General features: G+C 42.9%; 2 protein-coding genes across 7 annotated transcripts in view; one reads left to right on the top strand and one right to left on the bottom strand.

Annotated features, from left to right (window-relative positions):
• The window catches only part of LOC6614747 (protein sickie), a 149,645-nt gene that overhangs the window by 50,557 nt on the left and 77,202 nt on the right, over positions 1–21,886 (bottom strand). For 2 of the 5 annotated variants that reach the window (XM_032714014.1, XM_032714013.1), the window contains exon 3: positions 19,609–19,982. In XM_032714014.1, coding sequence (XP_032569905.1) covers positions 19,609–19,982 — 374 coding nt within the window. Of the gene's footprint in view, positions 1–4,809; positions 4,911–19,608; positions 19,983–21,886 lie in introns of those variants that run through there. The other 3 variants (XM_032714008.1, XM_032714009.1, XM_032714010.1) reach the window with 2 other exon arrangements.
• On the top strand, positions 11,395–16,713 carry LOC6614748 (xenotropic and polytropic retrovirus receptor 1 homolog). 2 transcript variants are annotated; one of them, XM_032714015.1, is made up of 6 exons: positions 11,395–12,462; positions 14,530–14,876; positions 14,996–15,330; positions 15,392–16,099; positions 16,160–16,326; positions 16,387–16,713. In XM_032714015.1, exons 2-6 carry the CDS (start codon positions 14,542–14,544, stop codon positions 16,699–16,701), a joined length of 1,860 nt encoding a protein of 619 aa, XP_032569906.1. In that variant the 5' UTR covers positions 11,395–12,462; positions 14,530–14,541; the 3' UTR covers positions 16,702–16,713. The 2 variants fall into 2 exon arrangements, with proteins under 2 accessions (XP_032569906.1, XP_002039167.1); XM_002039131.2 differs by lacking the exon at positions 11,395–12,462 and adding an exon at positions 14,388–14,471.

The raw sequence follows: 21,886 nt of genomic DNA, 5'->3' as shown, positions 1-21,886 counted from the left end.
GAAAACAAAACATTTTTCAGAGCTTTTCATTTTAGTCTGCGCAATTAGTCATAAGACTGATTAAGAAGGCAAATTAAGAGGGAAGTAAAAAAATATACAAAACGCACTAACTTTTAATAAGTCGCGCACATAAACTTCTGGACGGGATGCCAAGCCAAGTGGCAGACAAAGATACAAATGTATCTTACGGCTGCCGCCATACAATTGTTGTTGGCCATTAATAAGTCAGCCAGGAAAAGGCGGAGAACTGGTAACAATTGTATTAAATGCATAAAAAGCAGACAATAAAAACAAAGCTGACAGACAAATGAAGTTGCCACGTCTCCTTCTGCAAATTAAATACGCATGCCAGACTCATGGACTCGGAAAGGATGTTTCCCCCGCCAGGACATTTCTACTTGCCGTTGCACAGGCAAACAGCAAACGAAACTTCGCCAAATCTTGCAAAATTACTTTCATATTATTTTATTTGCATTTTATATTGTTCCTCGAGACGTCTACGGAGTTTGGCTCGCCTTTGTCGGCGCGATTTTTAAAAGGATTTTCCGCATACGAGACACTCCTTTTCGCGCTTTTAACTTTGAATTGTAAGAGTGGAACAGAACACCTTTGTATCTTTGGGAGCTCAGACGAAATCTCACCCCACACTAATTGCTTTCTTCACGATATGGAAAATATTTTCAATATTTATTGGTGTTCATCTGTAAGATATTGTGAATTCAAACAATTTTATATGCAGACTAAATTATTCTTTTAACCTGCTTTAATATTCACCATCATAAATATAAATATACCATGAAGACCCCTATCTTATTGTGCTAATGATGCATTTGTACATCATGTTTGACACTCGCCTCCACCCACATAATATTTCACCACGACTCCATCCTTTATCTAAATCTACACAGAACTACTGTGCAGCTTGTTCTGAGTGGGAATGCTTTTCGTATCTTTTCGATGGCATCTCCTCGTTCAGGTGTCGCATGTCAAAAGTGATGCGCCGGGCGCCTCGACATCTCTTTATTTGCTTTATTTCGCCCCATTCCCCCGCTGTTGCACAAATTGAATTTACGTCTTTAATACGCATTTTTGATTTGTTGCTGGAGATGCGGAGATTTGCACAGATGCAGAAAAGAACCGAGACGAACCGAACAGAACGAGCAGCAGCTGCCAAATGTCTTTGACCTTTGCCGGCAGACTGAATGAGCCACGGGTGTGTGTTCCTCATAATAGCTGCCACTGCGGATGGCTGATTCCTCCGATTCCACTGCCTTCCACTGGTGGCATTCACCTGTGTTTTACCTCCCCTTACATCCAGCTACTCCGCCATTGCTGAAACCCACAAGCCCACGCAGTTTTGGACCACTCACTAAACATTTCCGTGTGGCGGGGGGAACGCTGATGGCATCTGTGCTTCTATATACACATATATATATACGAAGTCCTGCTCCTGCTGCCCACACCCCCTGAAAACTTCTCGTCCTGGCTGCCCATTAGTTTGCATTGCATTTCGCTGCTGCTTTGTGTACAATGTATCACTTGAGTTGCATTTGTCATGGCAACAGCTTCTGAAAGCCTGACTCTCGTTGTGGAGCCAAGTACTACACTCGGGGAATAAATGTGGAGCAACACAATGAATTTGTACATTTTAACACACCAGGAGTATCTGGAATATCTAAGCCTTAGGTGCATAAACATATATGAATAGAGCTAGTGCGTTCATATTATTTATCTGACCCATGACTTATGGAATCATTATACACTTTCCGATTCATATTCCTATATACCTAGTACCTCTTGTGGCGAGTTATTTTTCAATGCAGTTGAGACGAGAGTGGGCCTGCATGTATGGACACAAGAAGGCTCCACTGGCTGCGCCTGCTGTGACCATTTTGGGAATCTGCCAGTTGCCTTTTATGCAGCATCTTTCGCTTTTATTATTGCTCAGCACACATGGAGTGCTGCATGGAGTTAGCCCGTTATGGTTAGAACTCGAAATCCGGCTTGTCCCTTTGGCATTTGAGTTATTTAACAATATGAAACCATCCGGGGAAGAGATGCTTTCGAGCTCCGAACGGCCGCACCTCAAGACCGCACTTTGTGCACCTCTACAGACCCGTCACGATAGATCGGTTCGGCCAATTTTCACATCCATCTTAACCCAAAAACCCCTTGAACCGTCTGAGTTTTGAGTGGTTGTGGCGGTATTGCCGTTAAGCGCAGAGTTTTCATAAATTTGCCACAGCAATTCGGCTGGCTACTGCACAACCTCAAAGAACCGAAGAACCGCTATCCAAAACAAAACCGCATCCATCGGATACTTCCCCGTTCGCCTGCCTGTCAGCCCAAATCAACAGCCAAGGCGTGTTTGCAATTTATGCGAGTTGTTGGCCTGGCCAAAAAGCCAGAACAGCTTGGGCCACTCCAGAATAAGTTACTTCGTCTAAGGAGTGCTTTATTTTTACTCTTTGTATCTCTGTTTTCCCTTCGCCATTGGACTTCTGAGTAGGTGTTGAATGGCTGGTAATAAGCGTAATTATATGCCATTGATATGGCCAGGGAACGGAGTGCAGAATCGAATTAAAGAGCTATTCAGAGGAGGAATGTTTATGGTTCGGGAGAAACTCTAAATGAAAATCGATTGGATGTGTGTTTATTCGAGTCTGCTTCTAATGAAATCCCAAGCAAATCGGCGGGAGTGCATTTTCCAGAAGGAAATCTCAGACGGGCATAGGAACTTCGTTCTGTTTACATATTTGGTGTAACTCTTTATAAAGTAATCATCTTGTGGAAAGCTGTCCGCCAACTTTCCGCAATTTTCGCTTGAAGGAACTTATTCCGCTGATGAAAGTCTTCGGGGATAGAGATACCTCGCTCTTTCACTTAGCTCATAATCAACACCGGCTTTGTTCCTAACTAAGAGCCATGTCACAATGTCTCCGCCCTTTGAAATGTTGGTAATGCGATACGCTGGAGAACGTGTTCATTCTTTAGAGTCGTGTACCATCATCTACATACATAGTGCCCCAGACCCTCGGGAATCTCCTGACTTTCTGCTTTTCTGGCCCAAAAGAAACAGAACTACAGCCATATTGTGCTCTTCCATTTTCAAGTGCACACATAAAGTCACGATTTTCAGCTATTAGACGGGGGGCGAACTTCGTGCTTTTTGTTTTTTGTGTGCCTTCGGAGACGCATTTTCTCAGCTGCAGCTGGTGGCACAAGAAACAATTAATAGCGTCTGCCAAGATACACCTTCCCCTCCCAGATCTCAAGCACGCTGAAAGATGTTTCTCAGCCTGCTAATGGCTGTCGTCATCGTTGGACGACCACCTTTTGTCGGCTGGTTGACATCCTTAAATATGCAGCAGGTTGGCTTAAGCCTGTAAACAAGCCGCAAATGGAGAGTGGCCGAGCAAACAAACCCAAATAGGAACCCAGAGTGCGAGGCTTAAAGTCTCGAAGGACGTGGGGGCGTGGATGCGCCCCCTTTGAGGGGCTCCTCTTCCACACTTGGCCAACTCAAGTGGCGACTTCCACTTCCACTTCCTTGTGCACAGTCACACCCAAGTCTGTAGCCTGCATAAGTAGGTTTTTTTGAGCGAAATGAGGTGGAGCATTCACGATATTAGGGGAACACTTTCGGAACGAATTTAAATGAAACATTAGAATATTTGATGATTTTAAGAAAGCAATTGTATTCACTCAGTGAATCTTACTTTCATCTTTTACATATACAACCTTACATATAGAACCATTCTGTCCTCTAATAACGACATTTATAGCGCTGCCTAGCAAAACATGAAATGGGCATTTTCTTCACACCCAAGGCAAAATGCAGCTGACAACATTTTGAGTTTTATATTTGTGTTTGAGGAGTCGAGTCTTTCACATACGCATGTTCGGTGCGGGGGTTGCTCAAACAATCCGAATATTCCAAGGGTTGCACGAGGACATCTGATAAGTAGCACACAGGCATAACGCACTACGAGATTCCCGAGCACTCGCTCTCTTTTTCAATTATGCAACTTTGGCAAATGTTTTATTTATTGACTTTGAAACGAGGAGGGAAAGTGGAATGTCACACCATTTCCATCATAACTGAATGGTTTTTAGATACGGTGGTTGATTTCGGGCATGCGTTTCTTTCCGAAGATTATTTTCGGGTGGTTGCCAGAGCACTCCCTGCAGTGTGTTCCCATATCTAAAATGCACTTTGAAATATTTGAGTAATATGGATATGGCGGGGCAGCTGAACCCGGCCGATCGCTGGATTATGCAACGAATTTCCATTGGGAGAGGGCAACAAACCGAGGGCTCCAGCTGAATTTAGATGCCGTCTGGCTGGCAGCCAGAACTTCTTCGTTCTTCATTCAGATCCAAGTGCTTTCGGCACTACGATCGTTGCGTGTCATCTTCTGTGTCGCTTTCGGCACCTCCAGACAGATGTATATACCGGAATAAGAAGCCACTAGGATTTGGAATAAGACGGCACAGACTGCGCCGGCATTAATTATGAATCTGGAGTGAGCTGGGAAAATTTGCACTTGCCGGCAAACATCTTGGGAACCACGAGATGTCATTTCCATTAGCTGGCCGGAAAAATGTGTTCCTAAAAATATCCCGTTTAGCTTGAGAAATTATCGTAGCCCCCAAGTTGGGCGTGATTGACTTGATTTATTGTGCTGACACTTGGCTCAATTCAAATGTTCTTCGTACCCATAATGACACTCATTAGTGGCCAGAAATCTAAACTGTCACTTTCCCGGAAAAAATATATAGAAGCTGAAAGTTCAATTCGTCGGTTACCTTCTGACATCCGGTGAGTTGGGTAGACTGCGACATTTCCGTGAACTTTTGCCACCATTCGCCGATGAGGATGATGCATTTCCCATGTTTTTTGGGTTGTTGGGGATTATGGATAACTAATTTAAATTTGGCATTTAGATGCAACTTTGGCACTGAATTAGCTTTTGTTTAACTTCTCTATTTCTCACATTACACTTTGGAGTTTTCCATTGCTCTTCGTTGGTTATTCATAAAAATATCTATTTATCTTCAAGGGATATTTAAGATACTATTAATAGCTTCTTAACAGACCGAATTGGATGTATCTATGGCTTTATTTTGTATACTTTATGGCTTTTTAAAAAGTGTATGATGTCTCTACATATTTTTTTATTTTAAAAAGAGATTAAAGCGTATATTTTTGATCTATCCCATTCTATAAGAAACTCTCATCTTCCCCCATTAATACAAGTAACTCGATTTCCGTCTTCTTTCCATCTTTCACTATTCCCTTTTAATTACATAAATACACAATTTTCACACTAATTAAGAGCTCAGATATCAGAATGTTTACTTTGTGTAATTAGTTTGCAATTAAGGGGGGTTGCTGCAGTCGAAGTAGAAATGGACCAAATCAGCCAAAATGCCTGGTAGCAACGCCCTCCAGTCAAATACAGTCCGAAAAGGAAAAAGTAATCCATTTTGGGATGACCAAACCGAAATATTTGCACAGCACTTTGATCTTAGCCCAGAAACAAATGGGGGTTGCACAGGCGGTCCCAAGTTTAATGCAATTAAATGAACATATTTGCAGCTTCCGTGCAAGACAAACCAAACCAAACCAAACCAAAACAAACCGAACCAGACGGACCGACATTTGTTTTTGATGTATGACTGCCGATGCGGCTAATCGAGAAGAACCCAAAAAAAATGGGGTAGATTTGGCTCAACTCGCCATGAACTTCTTCGTGATTGAGCGGATCCGGATTCCCTGCTCTTTTTGCTGGTTCCTGGCAGGAAAATCAATAACTTCAATTACAAGGATGGAGAGCTGGAACAAAAAATATTGCGTGTAAATAATACGCACGTGTGCGTGACACGTGAGTGGGTGGCAGCTGCGCCCACCCAGCGAGAGTCCTTGCAACATCCTTTTTTAGGAATTTTTCAAGTGCCTGCTAAATGCTCTCAAAGTGGTCATATTTTCCCATCTCCACGGTAGTTGCGAGGGTGCGAAGCTCATGCTTAATCAATTTGTCGTAAAATGTAATGGGTAGAAGCGGGCTGGATTCGATTCGATGAATGTAACAAGGAAGTCGACACGTGTACGGGGATTGTCAGCTATTTCCCCATCGACTTTGACTTATGGGTGCATTTTTCTGATTTATTGAAAGTTTGCAGCGGTTGCGTAATCACGCTGCCACAGCAACAATTACGACAATCAGAACTTCGGTTAAGCCCGGACTAGGCCAGACCGAAAGCACTCGACTCGGCTGAGTCCCGACTGACTGCATAATTTCCATAAATTGTTGCAAATTGCTGTTTGTTGTTTGTCACTCAAGTCCGGGCCCAAAGAGCTCAGGCTGGGCGAAGATGTGGAACAGGAAGTTAGGCGGCATCTATAGAAATCCATGAATAGTACAGGGGAGTCTTGGCAGGCTGAATAACAACAAGTCGGTGGAGTGAAAACGATGTGCTTACAAGACTTTTGACCCAAGATGATTTGGCATCCAGAGGGGAGGAATAGAAAAGGTAACAAAAAGGTGATTTGCTGAACGGTTTCCATTGAGGATGCTAAACTTCAAAGGTGATTCTTTGCTCATTTAAAATTAATACCCTTCCTTTCTAAGCATATCTCCACTAAGAAATTTTTCATTAATTTTGCTATTTTCTGTATTTAAAATCAGTGAGAATAGCAAGCCATACCTAAGGCACAAAAGCCCGCAAAATTAGTTAACACCCTCTTAACGTTGACTATAATATCTGTAACCGATTGCCATCCTGCCCCTTACCACCACCCATAATCGCCGATAACTAATCGTTGGATTCGAGAAATATCACGTACCAAACTTGAACCGCAACTTTTTGACACACTTAAAATGCCGACGGCCGCCAGTTGAGTTGGGAAAAGTTTCGAGTGGCAGGAGTGAAGGAAACTGATGTTCTTATCAGAGCGATGCACTTTTCGCACACTGCATAAAAAGTGGCAAAGTCGTTTACCCAGCTCTTATCTACGCCGACACATAAGAGGCCCGAGGGGCGCTCCAAGGAATTATTAAAATCGGTTTTGGAAAATGCATTTTGCATAGTGGCCCAAAGCGGCAAGAACTGGAAATTGACGTTTAGTCACGTACAATGGTGCCCGCAAGTTGGCCAAAGGAAAATAATTTAATATGCGGCAAAGAAGTGGCAAAAAGTTGTTGAAAGACACGCATACATAATACAATATGTGAAAAAACACTGAGAGAAACGAAAGCAGATGGACCAATACCCAATTTAAATTCATTTTACTTCGGTTCATAAACAGATTTTACTTAGAATCTAAAAATGGTGTAGAATGATTTGTTTCAGTGTTCAGTAGTGGCCATAGGACATTGTTTCGTCACGAACATAATTTCCCAGCGCGGGTGGCATTAGGTGGGCTGGTTTTGGTAACAGCCCTATGTCAGAATGCAGTTTATAGAGGAAATTCACAGGGAAAATGAATGGGTCTCCGAATCGGTGTTACTTAGCCATTGTTGGTGCCGGTCAAACCCGACTGGACTGGAGTTGGTGGGCCATTTGGCAGTTTCTTTGTCCTGGAGCGTCTCGGAACATAAATCTAACAATGCTAGCGTTCAATCACTCCAATGGTCCTCGGGTTTGTGGAAACTCCAACGTGGCGCTACGAGCACATGCAGTGCATATCAAACCGAACTTCGTCTGTGGCTTTAACAAATAAATTCTGAGGAGATTTATGGCAAAAACCCGCCCCCAAGCCCCACAATCCCCTCTTAGCTGACATAAAAAAATACTTCCATCTAAATATAAACAAAAGCAGGGGCATGAAATGAAGGGGCGACTGGTGGAGTGGGGAACAAATTTAAAACGTGCAAATGCACGTGCTGCTCCAAATTCTAGTAGCGCCAGATGAGGGGTAAGACGCATGTGGATTGGGGATTTTGGGGGCGGGAATGGGAAGCCGGGGCTGCCTTTTGCGCTCCAGCGAACAGCGGGGACCAAAACAAAAATAGACAAGTTTATGGAGCAGAAATCAACTTGAAAGAGTCTTTTAGCTTCCGCTTAAATATACAAAAGTGGAAAAACGAATGAAAACAAAGGGAAAATGGTAAAGTTTCGAGAGTGTCACAACTTTGTGATACCCTCGTCTTTGGCTTTATGAGCACTGCACTTCGGTGGACAGGAAATAAATCTGTTTTACTGCACTCCAAAGTGGGTGAAGGAAATTAAAAGCAAAACAATATTTCAAGCTTTTATGACCAGTCACCATCGGAACTATTTTACTAGCCACCCCAAATAAGGTGGATTTGTGGTTTCTCCATGGGCCAACACTTCTTATTTGATTCGAAATACTGATCGTTTCGACTTCCTAGGTTTAGTACTTCCCTCTAGAGAATAACTGCTGGGTATCTGTAGGGAAACCTGAAGACAAAGGCGTTTTTCTTTTTATATGTCAAAGCAAATCAACAATTTGTCACGGCATTTTGCATTGAATGGGAGCAGGGGGGCAGGCAGGAAGGAGGGCAAAGTTGGATGGGGTAAGAGATTTATACGCATTTCACTCTTTTTGGGCAACTCAAAATGACATTTGTCTTCCGACTATTTTACCCCTTCCAACACGGTCTCCCCAGTCAGCCAATTAACTGCTTGAAAGGGCCGCCTTGAGATCAATGTGCGAGGTGCGGCCCACATCTTGCATTTAAATCGGAAAATACATGTATATACATATTTACATGAATATTTCATAATCGTTCGCTGTCTGCTGAAGTTGCAATTGACATTTCCTCGAGCTGTCTGAAATCTTGATTCTTCGCTCCGCTGGCCAATTGAAAAGGCGACAAGAGACGTTGAAAGATAATCAATGTTTCTGAACGACAGACTTGGGTGGTCTTTTAAATCGCGTTTATTGAAAGGGCAGTGTAACTATCCCAAGCGCAAAGATTCCACATATGGTCTTTAAATTGTCGAGCAATTTGCATGAAAAACTCAAGGTAATTGCGTTGAAGATATGTGAATGTTGGGTATAGTAAGAGATTATTCCCTCCACTATTAATATAATTATGGGTGATGAATTACTTTCTCCCTGGCTCATTTAAGATGCAATTCTTGCAATATCTTCATTATTCATGCCAGCAGCTCGTCGCTGAAAATAGCTTAATTGTCATCGCCACCACAAGGAGTTAAGCCCGCCTCCCGTTGGCCATTACCATTATCATAATTAAGCCATTAGCGCAACGCTGCCATCAACTAATAATGCTCGTTTCGCCCTCGACTGTCAGGTACCTCGGGTTATGCACACGCTCTGCCCCGAGATCTTGTGCCCCTATTATTAGCCCATGTTTTGGATTGAGCCGAAGGCAGAGGAATAGGGCTCCCCGAACAATTGATTGCTTTCTGATATCTCGAGTTTCGACTTTGATTTGGATTTCGATTCGGCTTCTGTGAGGGTTGCAAGTTCAACGCTCCCCCGCCGAAGGATTTTGACAGCGCCTGTTACCCGCTTGTCAGGGTCTCGGATTGTCAGATTGTCAGTTTGTCAGATGTCAGTGGCAGAGAAGCATTGGAAAATTGAAAACTTCAAAACATCTCTTGCCCAACTCCTGGTAACCATAATTAGCCAGAATCCCGAATATGGTAGCTGCCTCACTACGTAGCAGCATAATCCTTTCGGTCCCAGCTGCCACTTGAATAAAATGAAATTAGAGACGCTTCAAGAAGCTCCCAAGAACCAACAGATTCGAGGCGGTGATTAATTGGAGACACGCGTCGTAAGACCCGAAAAAACCGGTTATCAACCAGTCTGCAACATGCGATGACAATGGAGATTAGCACCCTTTGGGATCCCAAATTTGGTTAGCTTCTCTAACCATTGTCTGCCACTAATTACCACTGCGCTATGAACTTAGAAAACTCCCATTTTCTTCGGAGCATCTGACTGCTTTGGAGGCAGTCATTTGGAAAGGTGGCAAATTAGGGTGAAATTGACTGATAAGAAAGAAGATAAAGTTCACCCTTTACTAAACGATGTTGTGGTTCGATAATTTCGGAGATGGGATAGAAATCCACGGGCATGAAAGCAAACTTTTGCAAAACATTTATGAGAGTCGATTTACGTTGGCGGAAATTAAGGAAACAGTATCCCATGTCAGAATTTCATTGGAAGAGCAGTAAGTCTAAAACGAAGTTTACATAGATTTTTTAGGAGAAAGCCACACGCTATGAGATCTTATGTCCAATGGAATTAATTTTCATTAGCTAGCTTTAGCACACGCCCATATATCTTATTAGAGCTAAGCTTTTCCGACTTTTTTATTCGCAAAACTTTTTGTTCCCAAAGGTCCGCCGACATGAAAACCACTCCTCCCAAGGATTTAAACAACGCACAACTCTTATCTAGGATACGTGTATAAAACATGGTCCATGGAGACAAAATCGTCTGGTCTGGCAATTTTTTGGGTCTTTTTGGCTTGGCTGCAGTAAGCCTTTTAATTTGTGTGCATTGAGATAAGGCGATAATTATGGGGGTGGTTGAGAGTTTCTGGTTAATGCTGATGGTGTGTTCTTAAAGCCATGAAGTATGCAACAGCCTGTTGGGTACATTTTATGGACGAACTTTATGCTAAAAAGTTAAAAAATCCCAATAAAATTCTTCGAAAGCCCATCACTTGGCACATAAACTTTATTTTGGCACTTCAGAGCGATGCTCGTTGTTAATCAACTTTATTCACACACTCTTTGATTTGCCGCCATTTATTTTCGCGAGTGGCACGCGTCTCTCGAAGCCGGCGAAACAAAACAAAACAATGCGTATCCGTATCCGTATCTGTATCTGTATCCGCACGAAAATCTCACGCGTCCGTCGACGCAACGAAATCAAGCGACCGAACCGAACTGTTGATGGTGGTTTTGAAAAACTCGCTTTTGCCGGCGATTTTCGTCGCAACTCACAATTTCCTTGGCAACATGTTCGATGTTCGAAGTGAGCTGGTTGGATGGCTACACTGGACAAAATGATGTCTCAAACAATATATGAATTATTTTAAAATTAATTAAAATACTTAATTTAACATTACCCAATTTAAAAAGCTGGCACAAAACCAATAGGTGGACTTGTAAAATAAGCACACATGTTTATAAAGGTTCTATGAATAAATACATTGTTTGAAGGACGACGATTTAATATCTTTAATTACTTAAACCTTGAAAGGATTGTTTATTTATATATTTAGGATCCAAATTTAATTTACAAATATGAACGATAAAGGTAAGTCACTCTAAAAAAGATTTTTATTTGAGGGATTGATTTGGGATGTAAGACAATGTTTTACGAAAGTATTTTTCATACTAACAAAGCAATTATAAGAAATTTATTTTGACAACTTTCTTTCCCACTGATTTAAAATAAAGTGCATTATTCCATCATATAATTTCTCATTGTGCATCGCATCACTGGAGGCGTTTGACTTGTTCGCTTGCTTGTTTGGTGTGCTGCATTTGGCTGCTCTAAAAATACTTGGCACTTGCACTTCTGGGAGGAGGACTTGGGCGGAGGGTGTGGGTCTGGGTCTGGTCTCCTCCGAAGTTGAAGTTCAATGCACATGCCCCAGCTGCTGGGGGTCAAGTCAGCCGAGTGGCGAACGAGACCAATTAAGCCGGCTAAAGTTATTGTTGACCGGCAAACAAATCGCCGCAATTCAACAAAGTAAGCAATTATAGCAAATAGTTTCGAGTCACATGAACTGTCGCAGAAATTGAGGCAGATTGGCCGGGCTGAAAGTAAAACTGTTTAATCATCGAGCTTAATTTCCATCGAGAAGCTCGTTTGACGCTAAGCCGATCAGGCACGCACTCAACTCGTTTCATCCAGTTTGGATGTTGTGTTGTACTACCACCTATACCCTAACCCCTTTTGTATCTGAATAGTGAAGCATTGCTTAGAGGGTATTCACTCGTCGGCTGGCTGCAGCTGTCTGGCATTGACACTTTTTTCGAATGCTTTATTTTTTGATCGGGATGAAGTTTATGGCCAATGCATATTGCGCAGCGTGTCGAAATATGATTGCAATTACTGGCATGTGCGATGTAGCTCCAAAATCGCAGTGATTGAACGCAAAAAACGAGTTCCAATCCGAAAGTGCTCCGTGGAGTTTGCCACAATGATTGGAGTTGGGTTTTAGTGTATTCAGTAGAAGTGGGCGGCAAAGAAAGTGGCCGCAAGCAATTAAGTTGTTGCAGACATTTGAAAAAAGGTGCAAGGTCTCGAATTGACTAGTTTCGAGCAAAGGCTGGATTTCAAATTGAATTTATTGCGCAGATATTGTCATGGAATGCGATTGGAGCTCATGTAGCTGCCAAGTCTGAATACTGATATACAAATGATGTGGTTTAGCAAGCGAGTGTTAATTGAATCGAAGCAAATAAATTATCCTAAATGATATGTACTATCTGATAAGCTAGGTAAGTAAGGGAGTAACTTATACTAATGGCATAAAATGTCGCCTGTGCACTTTCTCCTAATGTTTTTCTTAGGGGGAATAGAGAATGTAGAGATTCTTTAGCTCTTCCACAACTTTCTTTCCACTACTCGTTACAGCCGCAAACAGTTTAAAAATAAACAGCATTTTTACCCTCCGCCACTCCTACGAAATACAAAACTAGACCCAATAAATCTTTGTTTGGACAAATCCAGAAAGCATGAAAGCCTTTCGCCCGACTTGCCACACACAACATACGGCTATAACCAGATGTAGTTCCAGACTGACTGCTCCGGAACCCCCTCCTAATGCCATTAAGCCCCTGCTCCGGACTCCGGACTCCAAAAACACTAAGCATGCATTTTACTGCCTTTTGCCCGACTCCGGCGAACTTTCCGGGCGGAGCGGAGAGGAGAGGAGAGGAGCTCAGCCGGGCACTTTATCATTTCAATGGCCACCGGCGGACACTGCAATGTTTACTTTTCATTTTATATTGTCTGTCCCCGGCTTCCGCCGATGATGTGCACCACCCCATGTTGTTCACTTGGCGGTCCATCCAATTGTTGAGCGCTTCGTCTATGCAAATATTTTTATTTACCCAATGGTTATGGCTGTCCAGCCAGGAAAAGCTCCAAAAAAATCTTTGACTTGTTAAATGGTAAACGAAATGGTAAATGGAAAAATCTTTCGACTCCTCAGTAGAAAGCAACATTTAGAAACTAGAAATCTTTATATTTAGACTTGAATATACAGTATATTAAAGTATATTCATCTGTTCATTTTTAAATTCATCTTTAGCTAGCGAATTGTAAATGAAACCAACTCTGCTGACAGCTCCTCTTTTTCCTTTGCTGCGAAAGGATAATATTCGGTATTATTTTTCGCACATGCTGCAACTTTTCACTGGCTTAGTTTTCCTCTTCATCACCCGGGAAATTCACGAGCCGTACTCATCTGCTTAATCAAGTTCTTCAAATAGTTAATGTTCCCGGGGGAGTTAATTACCCGAGTATTTAGCATATAATTATGGAGTTCACCTGTTTTCATCATCGCCTGTCCGTGTCCTGCCTTCCGTCCAATCCCCCCGAGAAATGGTCCCTGGAGGGCAGGACAAACTTGATGCCCCGCCCATTGGCAATTCAATTTTCCTTTACGACCGAACAACAACAGCGAGGGGCAAAACTGTTGGAAAAAGTAATCATCGTTGCAATTGTTTCACATTTTTCACATTGTGGCTCAGAGGGGAAGATGAATGCCGGCTTTGATGATGACGATTGAGGTGAGATGGGAGTCCTTTTTGGCCGCCCACTACTACTCATCTTGGGATGCCTGTAGACGACATTTTCCCACTTTTCCCAATTTTCCTTTCTTATGACTAATGGCAAGCCTCCGGAATCGAATTGTGGCTCTCTATTGGAGAGTCTGCGAGCTTAAAGAGTTGCAAACTGAGGCCAACCCTTAGTCAACTCATTTTCGTGGACTTTCCCTTTATTTTTAATAATACACCCAAACGCAGTCACTTCAAAAAAGGCGGAAAACTTGAAAAAAACGAACATGAAAAGCCGGGAAATTGTAGGGATGAGAGTTGTGGTTCTGCGGACAGCGTTTGCGAAAACAAAAGCGAAATTGTCAACTGCTGGAAAAAGGGAATGGGAAACGCATGTCAAAATTTGCGTGGGTTTTCCTCGGACAGTGAACCATTTTTACAGGACCAAGCAAACAAAATTTGTTGACGTTCTGAAAGGGATGAATTCTCAATTACAGATTTCAAGGGCGGCTGGATATATAATGCCTTCGGCTAATTTTGGATTAAACTTTCCGTTTTGAAAGTAATGTGTATCTATCATATAATGCTCGCACTTGTATAACTTGTCAAATAATTGAAGCTCACGATAGAAGTGAACAAATACAAGTCCTGTAAAAATGAAGTTTGGCAAGACGCTTGATAATCTTATGGTGCCCGAATGGCGGCACCAGTACATGAACTACAATGTAACTCTAAATACAGCAATTTCAAATCCATACTAAACTTTCAATCTAATTTTTCAAGGAACTTAAGCAAATGATTCGAAATGCCGTGGAAAAAGCGCCCAGTGGAAGTCGGCCAAGTAATAATGTAGCTATCGGTTACTACAGGGACTTCGAGTCACTCTTCTTCAACTCCTGCGGAGTAGAATTGACCAAAGTGAATTACTTCTTTGCCCACAAGCAGGCGGAGGCGCATCGCAAGCTGGCCACCCTCAATTACCAACTTGACCGTCGTCGTGCACAGCAGGATCCTAGGGGATCGACAGCTTCCAGGGGCTCAGCTTCGTCCTGGAGTCGCCAGACGGAGAACAAGCGCAAGTTGCCGCCCATCAAGAAACTTCGACTGGCCATGAGCGAGTTCTATCTTAGGTATGGGTTCCTAAAGTAATAACATATATCCTGGCTTAGACGAGAAATGGACACCTCTTCATTATGTTTCTCTAATAACTAAAGCTATAATAACTTAATGCTATATTACCCCATCTTAGCCTGATAATGTTGCAGAATTATCAGACATTGAACATGACTGCGTTTCGCAAGATCTGCAAGAAGTACGACAAGAATCTAAAGTCAGAGGCTGGATTTGCCTGGTACGATAAATACGTTCTAAGGTCCACTTTGGCCATAACCCTGCAATTGGACCGGATGATATCCACCACGGAGAACATGTACACGGATTACTTAGCCAACGGGGACAGATCTGAGGCAATGGCCAAGCTTCGAGTGCCGCCATTGGGCCACCCAACTCCACCGGTTCATGTTTTCAGTGCCGGTCTTTTCCTTGGTCTCTTTTTGGTGGGAGCTATTATATGCTTTATATCTTGTGAGTGGATTTTATGTATTTGATTCTCTTCGCAGATTATGTTTCCTTTCTTTTCCTGTAGATTTTTCGGTAGATACGAGTCCAGAGTTTCGCTACACCTTTGTCAGTCTGTTTAGAGGTCCCATTTCAGGTGTGACTTTCGGCTTCTGTCTGGCTATAAATATTAAAGTGTACGAGAAGGTGGGCGTGAACCACGTTTTGATCTTCGAAGTGGAGCGGAGGAATGCCATAGGAGCCATGAGAGCCTTGGAAATATCCAGTTTCTTTGGATACATGTGCACTCTGAGCATTCTGCTGTACTTGCTCCACAAGGAGTTCTTCATCGAGGATCCGATCTACATACCGCTGGTCCAGGTGGCCTTTGTAGTAGTGCTGTTCCTGAACCCCTTTCGCATTCTTTTCTACTCTGGCAGGATCTGGCTATTGACCGTCATGGGTCGCATTCTTCTGTCCCCCTTCTTTTTTGTGAACTTCGCGGACTTTTGGGTGGCGGATCAGTGGACCTCTCTGGTGGTCACCATCGTGGATCACTATTACCTAGTCCGCTTCTATGTGCGATACTTTCTGGATCGGAGCGATGCCTTCGAGTTTGAGCCCGATTACGCGGTGGCTGTCATTCGATGTTTGCCTGCGTGGTTTAGATTCGCTCAGAGCCTTCGAAGATTTAGGGACAGTGGGTCCAAGTCGACGGATTATTTGATCAACGCCTTGAAGTACTTTTTATTCATTGCGGAAGTCGTATTTTCAACAATACAAATGGAAACAATTGGTAGCTAAAATATATTTGATTTCCTATAAAAATCTCATATTAAAATTAAAACATCCCTAGCTCATTATACTGATCTCTTTGAGAGCCCCTGGACTTGGGCCTATATAACAATTTGCATAGTTTCGTCAATTTATACTGTATTCTGGGACTTGCTGATGGACTTTGGTTTATTTCGAGTGTGGAATGGCGAGAACAAATTTCTGCGCGACAATTTGGTCTATCCCAGGGTAAAACCTTAAACCATAATCTGTTCGAAAGTGATTAATGACATCATCTTTATGCCACAGTGGTTTTACTACTTTGTGATCGTGGAGAACACCCTGCTCCGGTGCGTTTGGATATTGGAGTTTGCCCTGGTCCATCAGGAATTGATAGCACCCTACAATGGCCAATCGTTGATTGGTTTCAGTGAGATAGTGAGGCGATTTTTCTGGAACTTTCTGCGCCTGGAGAACGAGCATTTGTATAATTGTGGCCAATTCAGAGCCACGCGGGACATCTTCATAACGAGGCTGGATCCACAAGAGGAACGATTCCTGGAGAGTGTAATGGATAATACGGAAGACTTGGGAAGGGAGAAACTAAATAAAAAGTACTTTTAATGGGCTATCTATACTGTGGTGTTGTGCTTTCCTTACCCTATAATATAATTATTGAAGTATTAAAATCTATACTTAAAGGATACGTAAATGAAAGAGACTCGAAAACTCCACTCCTTTAAAACACATTATTGAATTGGCAACAAATTCTCACTTTCCTTCTTGCCGCTTCAATTGCCAACAATTGACAGTCAATGAAGCGTTTACCCCAGACCTAAACACAAGCTGCCAGGATTTCGCACAGCAGTCCAACTCTGGGCACGCAAATTGAATAAAATTAATCTCACATTTACGAAATTAAAACCACAAATGGAATTATAAATTCAGAACAGAGGAGCCGACCATGTGGAAAAAACCAAGCCCGCAGGACAACAAAAGTTAAGCCAGACGAGGCTGAGGACAACAAGGACTTGACAATTTGCCAGTGAAGAGTGGTCACAGCCAGGACGAGTGCAGTTGAATGGGGAAACGGGAAGGGAAAGGACACTCTGGATCCTGGGATCCTGGGGGATTGCTTCTTGTTCATGGTCACGCATAAATGCATGCGAATTAGAGAGCCATAGGAACACACGCACGTGGGCGGATTTATCCAATTCAGGGGTTTAATGTGGGGCCCAACATCGTGCATGTGAGTTTCCTCCCCTTTTGGAAGGACCTCTCCCGTCTTCAGGGGTTACTTTCGAGCCAATTCCAGAGGCCAAGCTCGGTTACAACGGCTATAAATACAATACATATGGCTGGCATGTCTGCCAAAGCAATTTGCAGTTATAAATGGTGGGAGTTGTGCACTCCGGTTCATATCGCCATCAGCTGTTGCTGGAATCCGGAGGATATGTAGGGGTATTTGGGGTATAAATTCAAGTGCTCTGTGTGCTTTATGGGCTGCGTCCTCTAGTTTTAATTATGTGCGTCGCTGCAACATGTTGCTCCTGCCAGCAGGTTGTCCCCAAAAAATCACAGTCAGTGCTTCAAGGAGCTGAAAACCTGCGAAGAGCCATGAAATTGGAATTCCCCAAGAGCAAGCCACCCACCCTCTGTGCGGAATAAAAAAACAGTCAGTAGCAGCTGCCGTTGTTAAAATGCTTTTGAATTTTGCATTGCCCAAATTCCAGCAAGGAGTGTCGCTAAGGGTACACGCAGAAAAAGAAAGTGGAGTAAATACTTGGAGGAGTATTTTATCCAGATTCGTTGAGCTACATAAAAGTTACCTTCAATAGTAGCGAATTTGAGTTTACTTGTACCAGGGCTTTCATGCGAGTGCACATCACTTTTCAGCACCTGCAAAAGTTGTTGACTTTCTAAAATTTTCATTTGGGTGTACCATTCTCGGGGTTGCTATTTTGTCACCGTTCCGGGTGGCTGGCGGGATCCCCAACTACCGAACTGGGTCTAGGTCGCCAGACCGCAGACAGTATAAACAACGCTCCGGAGGGTCGATGCCACGGCTCGCAAGCGAAAGTTTTGGGGCGCAACTTAAAGGGAAGCGCTGCAGTCGCCTGAATGTGCCGCCTACCACAAACTAGGCGCAAGGACGACCATAAAAATCCTGTGTAATTTATTTGTCTGCCAGAGCATTTCCGCATCGCATTTAAATTTCATAGTCAGTGAAAGTCATCAACGCATTGGAGCTCGAGACCCCAGTTAAACGACCAAGTCGGTGGAGGGAAAACGAGAGGAGGGGGGCGGGCGCCACACAAAAGCATCCGCTTCCTGTCTGCGACTGCGAGGATTTCCCCGAGGGTTGCAAACACGACGCTCCAAAGGAAACCCCCAAAAGGAACAAGCCGGAGTCAAAACCGAAGACCTCCCCACAGACATTGGGCAAATAAAGTTTTCTAATTTTACCATCTTCTTGCTTTGAGTTTTTCAGAGAGCACTCGCACTGGCGGAGATTCGCCCTCCGACAGAGATTTTCCTCTCTTTAAACTTGTAGCACGCCAATTGTGTTTGCCTTTCTGGAGTTTTCCTGCCATTTTCCCGATGACATCTGTTGGCTGAGGTGTGAGGCGGAACCCCAAAAAAATGGTAGCCCAATCCGGGGACCAACTGCCTGTAATTTCCGGCAAACAAACCAATAAATCATATTAAACTCGCAAGGAATTCCAGGAAAGCGCAGAAAGAAATGCCCGCCGGATGTCTTATGGCAGTCTAAGCTAAATTCAAAGGAAATCCCTGACATTGGATATACAGTGTTTTGGGTGACATTGGGGGAGGTTCTCTGAATCGATGGGGAGTTTTGGATAAGAAGAAAAATGATTTACCACTTAGTGGAGTTTAAGTTATGGAACTGGCTGTTTCATTTAAATTTTCACTGATCGCGAAACCCAACTCTAAGTGTAACCTAAGCTAGTTTAAATAACTGTGTATTTAATCGAAAAGAATTGCTTTCTTTTTAATTTATAATCGATTTAAACTCAGCTAGAAAAAAAAAAATTGTAATGTGTATTTAGATGTGAGATTTTTCATAATTTTTAAAGCGCCCCCAATGGTTTGAGTATCTGCTAACCATTAGGGCAAACCTAACACAAAGTGCTGTCGATATAAAGCTCGCTGCTACAGAAAACCAATGCAGCAGCTCGCCGCTAGATGGCTCTGTATGTAAGGTATTCTCACTCAGTACTCGGGAGTCAGTGCAGCATAGATTTTTGACATGCAGTATAAGTCAATATGTAGAATGTATAATATAAGTATAATAAGTATAATATATAGTATTCAGGGTGTCTAAAAGTATGCAATGCAACGCGTTTGAAAAACGTATCAACTTGTTTCGGTGCATACTCTCTAAAGTTTCTTATATGACAAGCGGAAAAGTAAATGTATCTAAAGGATTATAATAATCATAGATTGTCCCCATTCAGAAAGAATTATTTGATATTTGCTTACGGATTTCAGTTATTTAAGTAAACTTACCGATTCACCATCTCATTGCCGTTTTCCAGCGATTGGGCCAACTGCTGTGGCGTTTGCTGCTGCTGTTGCTGCTGCTGCTCCTGCTGATTCTTATCCTGGTTCAGAGTGGATCCCGGAGTCCTCAGTCCGCCGATTCCGATTCCCAGGACCGAGCCGCCGCCGGTGAGAGTCGACGAGGAGCCGCCCACTCCGCCGCCGCAGCCAACGCCGATGGATTTGGTCTGCTTGGCCTGCTGCTTGAAGCGACTCAAGGCGAAGAAGAGGGCGAGCACGGCTTTCAGGCGGCCGGCGCAGATGTCATTGGTGGTGATGTTCTCCAAGCCGCCGACCGACTGGCTTCGCAGCACATGCAGACACGAGTTGACGTTGTCAAACTGAAACAGAGAACAGGGATTGAACAGCGGAATGCAAATGAAATCAGAGCTCGGGAATGGCGAACACTTAAAGCTATTTAACCGCGCGATGATTCATGGGCGGATCTCTTTGGGCCGCCTAATATAAATGTAAATCCTCGCCCTGTTTTTATCGCCGTGCGCCTGCAAGTCGTGATTTTGACATGACTCCCAAATGAGGCGCCCCCCGAAAGAAAAAACCGATGTACAAATGCGTTTTTTATGGCTAATTTGCCCAGGCGTCTTTAACTGCTTCACGCACACGAACACGAGCTGGCCAGGAAAACCTCTCGAATCAAACCGAACGAAACAAAAACTGACATTAAGATAAAGTGTTCAGGCATCAACTGCCCCCCTCAGCACCCTTTTCCATTTGTCAACACCAGAAAAAACACAAATGACAGGTCGCACGACTTTGAGATACTATGGCTTGGGATTAGGAAACGTTGAGGTTTAATCTTGAAACATAAAAAGCACTCGTTGTAAAGAACTTAAATATTTCCATGTCGTGGTATTTTGATAAGAGATTTAAATACCTTTATTCGTTAAACGTTTATAAGCAATAAAGGTAAATAGGTAAACGCAAGAATAAAAGGAGTGGCGGCTATTATATAAAGTTCTCTTGACTTTAATCCATAAACATAACGAACACGGCACTTTACCGTTTTCGTATTCATATTGTTTTAAAAAAGAAAGGTTCTCAGATATTTAAAGTTATTCATTGATCGTCTACACAAATCATCACTTTGCTGGGAAACGGATTGGACAGAACAATGTCGCCGTGCTTCCGAAAAACTTCACAAATTTGTCTTTATCATGTCTGTATCATAGAGCACGATATTTCATATTTTTTCCCAGCTTTGTCACAGTGGTTGCAACAAATTAAGAGACACAAAAAGCACACATATATTGTAGTTAAATAGAACTGAGAGGCAAATGTCGAAAAATCAAACTTGACAACTGACATGACGGCAGACAAATGACAAACGTCTGCCGGCTGTGTGCACTCAATTTGCTGGTCGAGAAGCCGAGAAGTCGAGAAGTCGATGCAGCATCCCAGGGTCCAAAGTTATCCATATCCAGTTGACAGTGGAGGTGGGGCTGGGCGGGGCAAACTTTAAAAGGCTGCCAAAACTTATATGGCAAACTTTGTAATAACTTTGTGAGAGACAAAATGGCAGCAACTTTTCGCCCAATGACTTTGGCAAACAATTGAAAAACTCCAATCGCAGATAAGTTCAAGTTCAATGCCGCGCCATTATGCGTATCTGCGAGATACTTTCCCCTAGGATCCTCCTCCCCACCGCCTGTCAGCATTAATATTTGGCCAAAGTGTTCCTGCTAGCTCGCCGCTGCTCAATTTGTTGCATTATAAATTGAGACAATAAATTTACATTAATTTCAGCTTTCCTTTCGTTGTTCGGGGAAAATGGGGCCACTGCTGGAAAGCGGAGAGCTCCTACTTGCGTTCTATCAATTTGTATCTGTTGCTCGTTATCGATGGGGCTTTCTACTGATAGATAAGTTCTGTCGAATGCCACATTAACTTCTGTAGTTGCCGACGAAAGTTTTCCTGTCTTTCAAACAAACTGCAATTATTATGATGTTGCACTAATTGGTCAGAGTTGAAACTTTAGTTTTGAAACTTACTAATGGCCCTAAGAAATTGTACAGATTTCCTGGCTAGACTTTTATTAAATCATTACGCGTTATACTGATACAAAATGGGGGAATAATGGTAGACTAAAAGCGAGTAATAACATCAATTGTTCTAATTTGTAAAATTCATTCGTATTTGTTACTGCACGAAAAAAATTAAAAGTGTGTTCGCAATTTTACGTCGTTAAAGCTTTTGTTACTTCGAATGAAACAAACCATTCGAACTC

The sequence above is a fragment of the Drosophila sechellia genome, chromosome 2L (genome assembly GCF_004382195.2).
Source record: "Drosophila sechellia strain sech25 chromosome 2L, ASM438219v1, whole genome shotgun sequence".
In the NCBI taxonomy this organism is placed as follows: Eukaryota; Metazoa; Arthropoda; class Insecta; order Diptera; family Drosophilidae; genus Drosophila; species Drosophila sechellia.
This window is presented reverse-complemented; position numbering and strand designations above follow the sequence as displayed.

Bases quoted from the DNA above. Each gene is read 5' to 3' on its own strand.
- LOC6614748 (XM_002039131.2), top strand. From the start codon at position 14,403: ATGAAGTTTGGCAAGACGCTTGATAATCTTATGGTGCCCGAATGGCGG. The intron at 15,331-15,391 runs GTGAGTGGATTT...CTTTTCCTGTAG, and splicing joins TATTATATGCTTTATATCTT to ATTTTTCGGTAGATACGAGT. The intron at 16,100-16,159 runs GTAGCTAAAATA...AAACATCCCTAG, and splicing joins AATACAAATGGAAACAATTG to CTCATTATACTGATCTCTTT.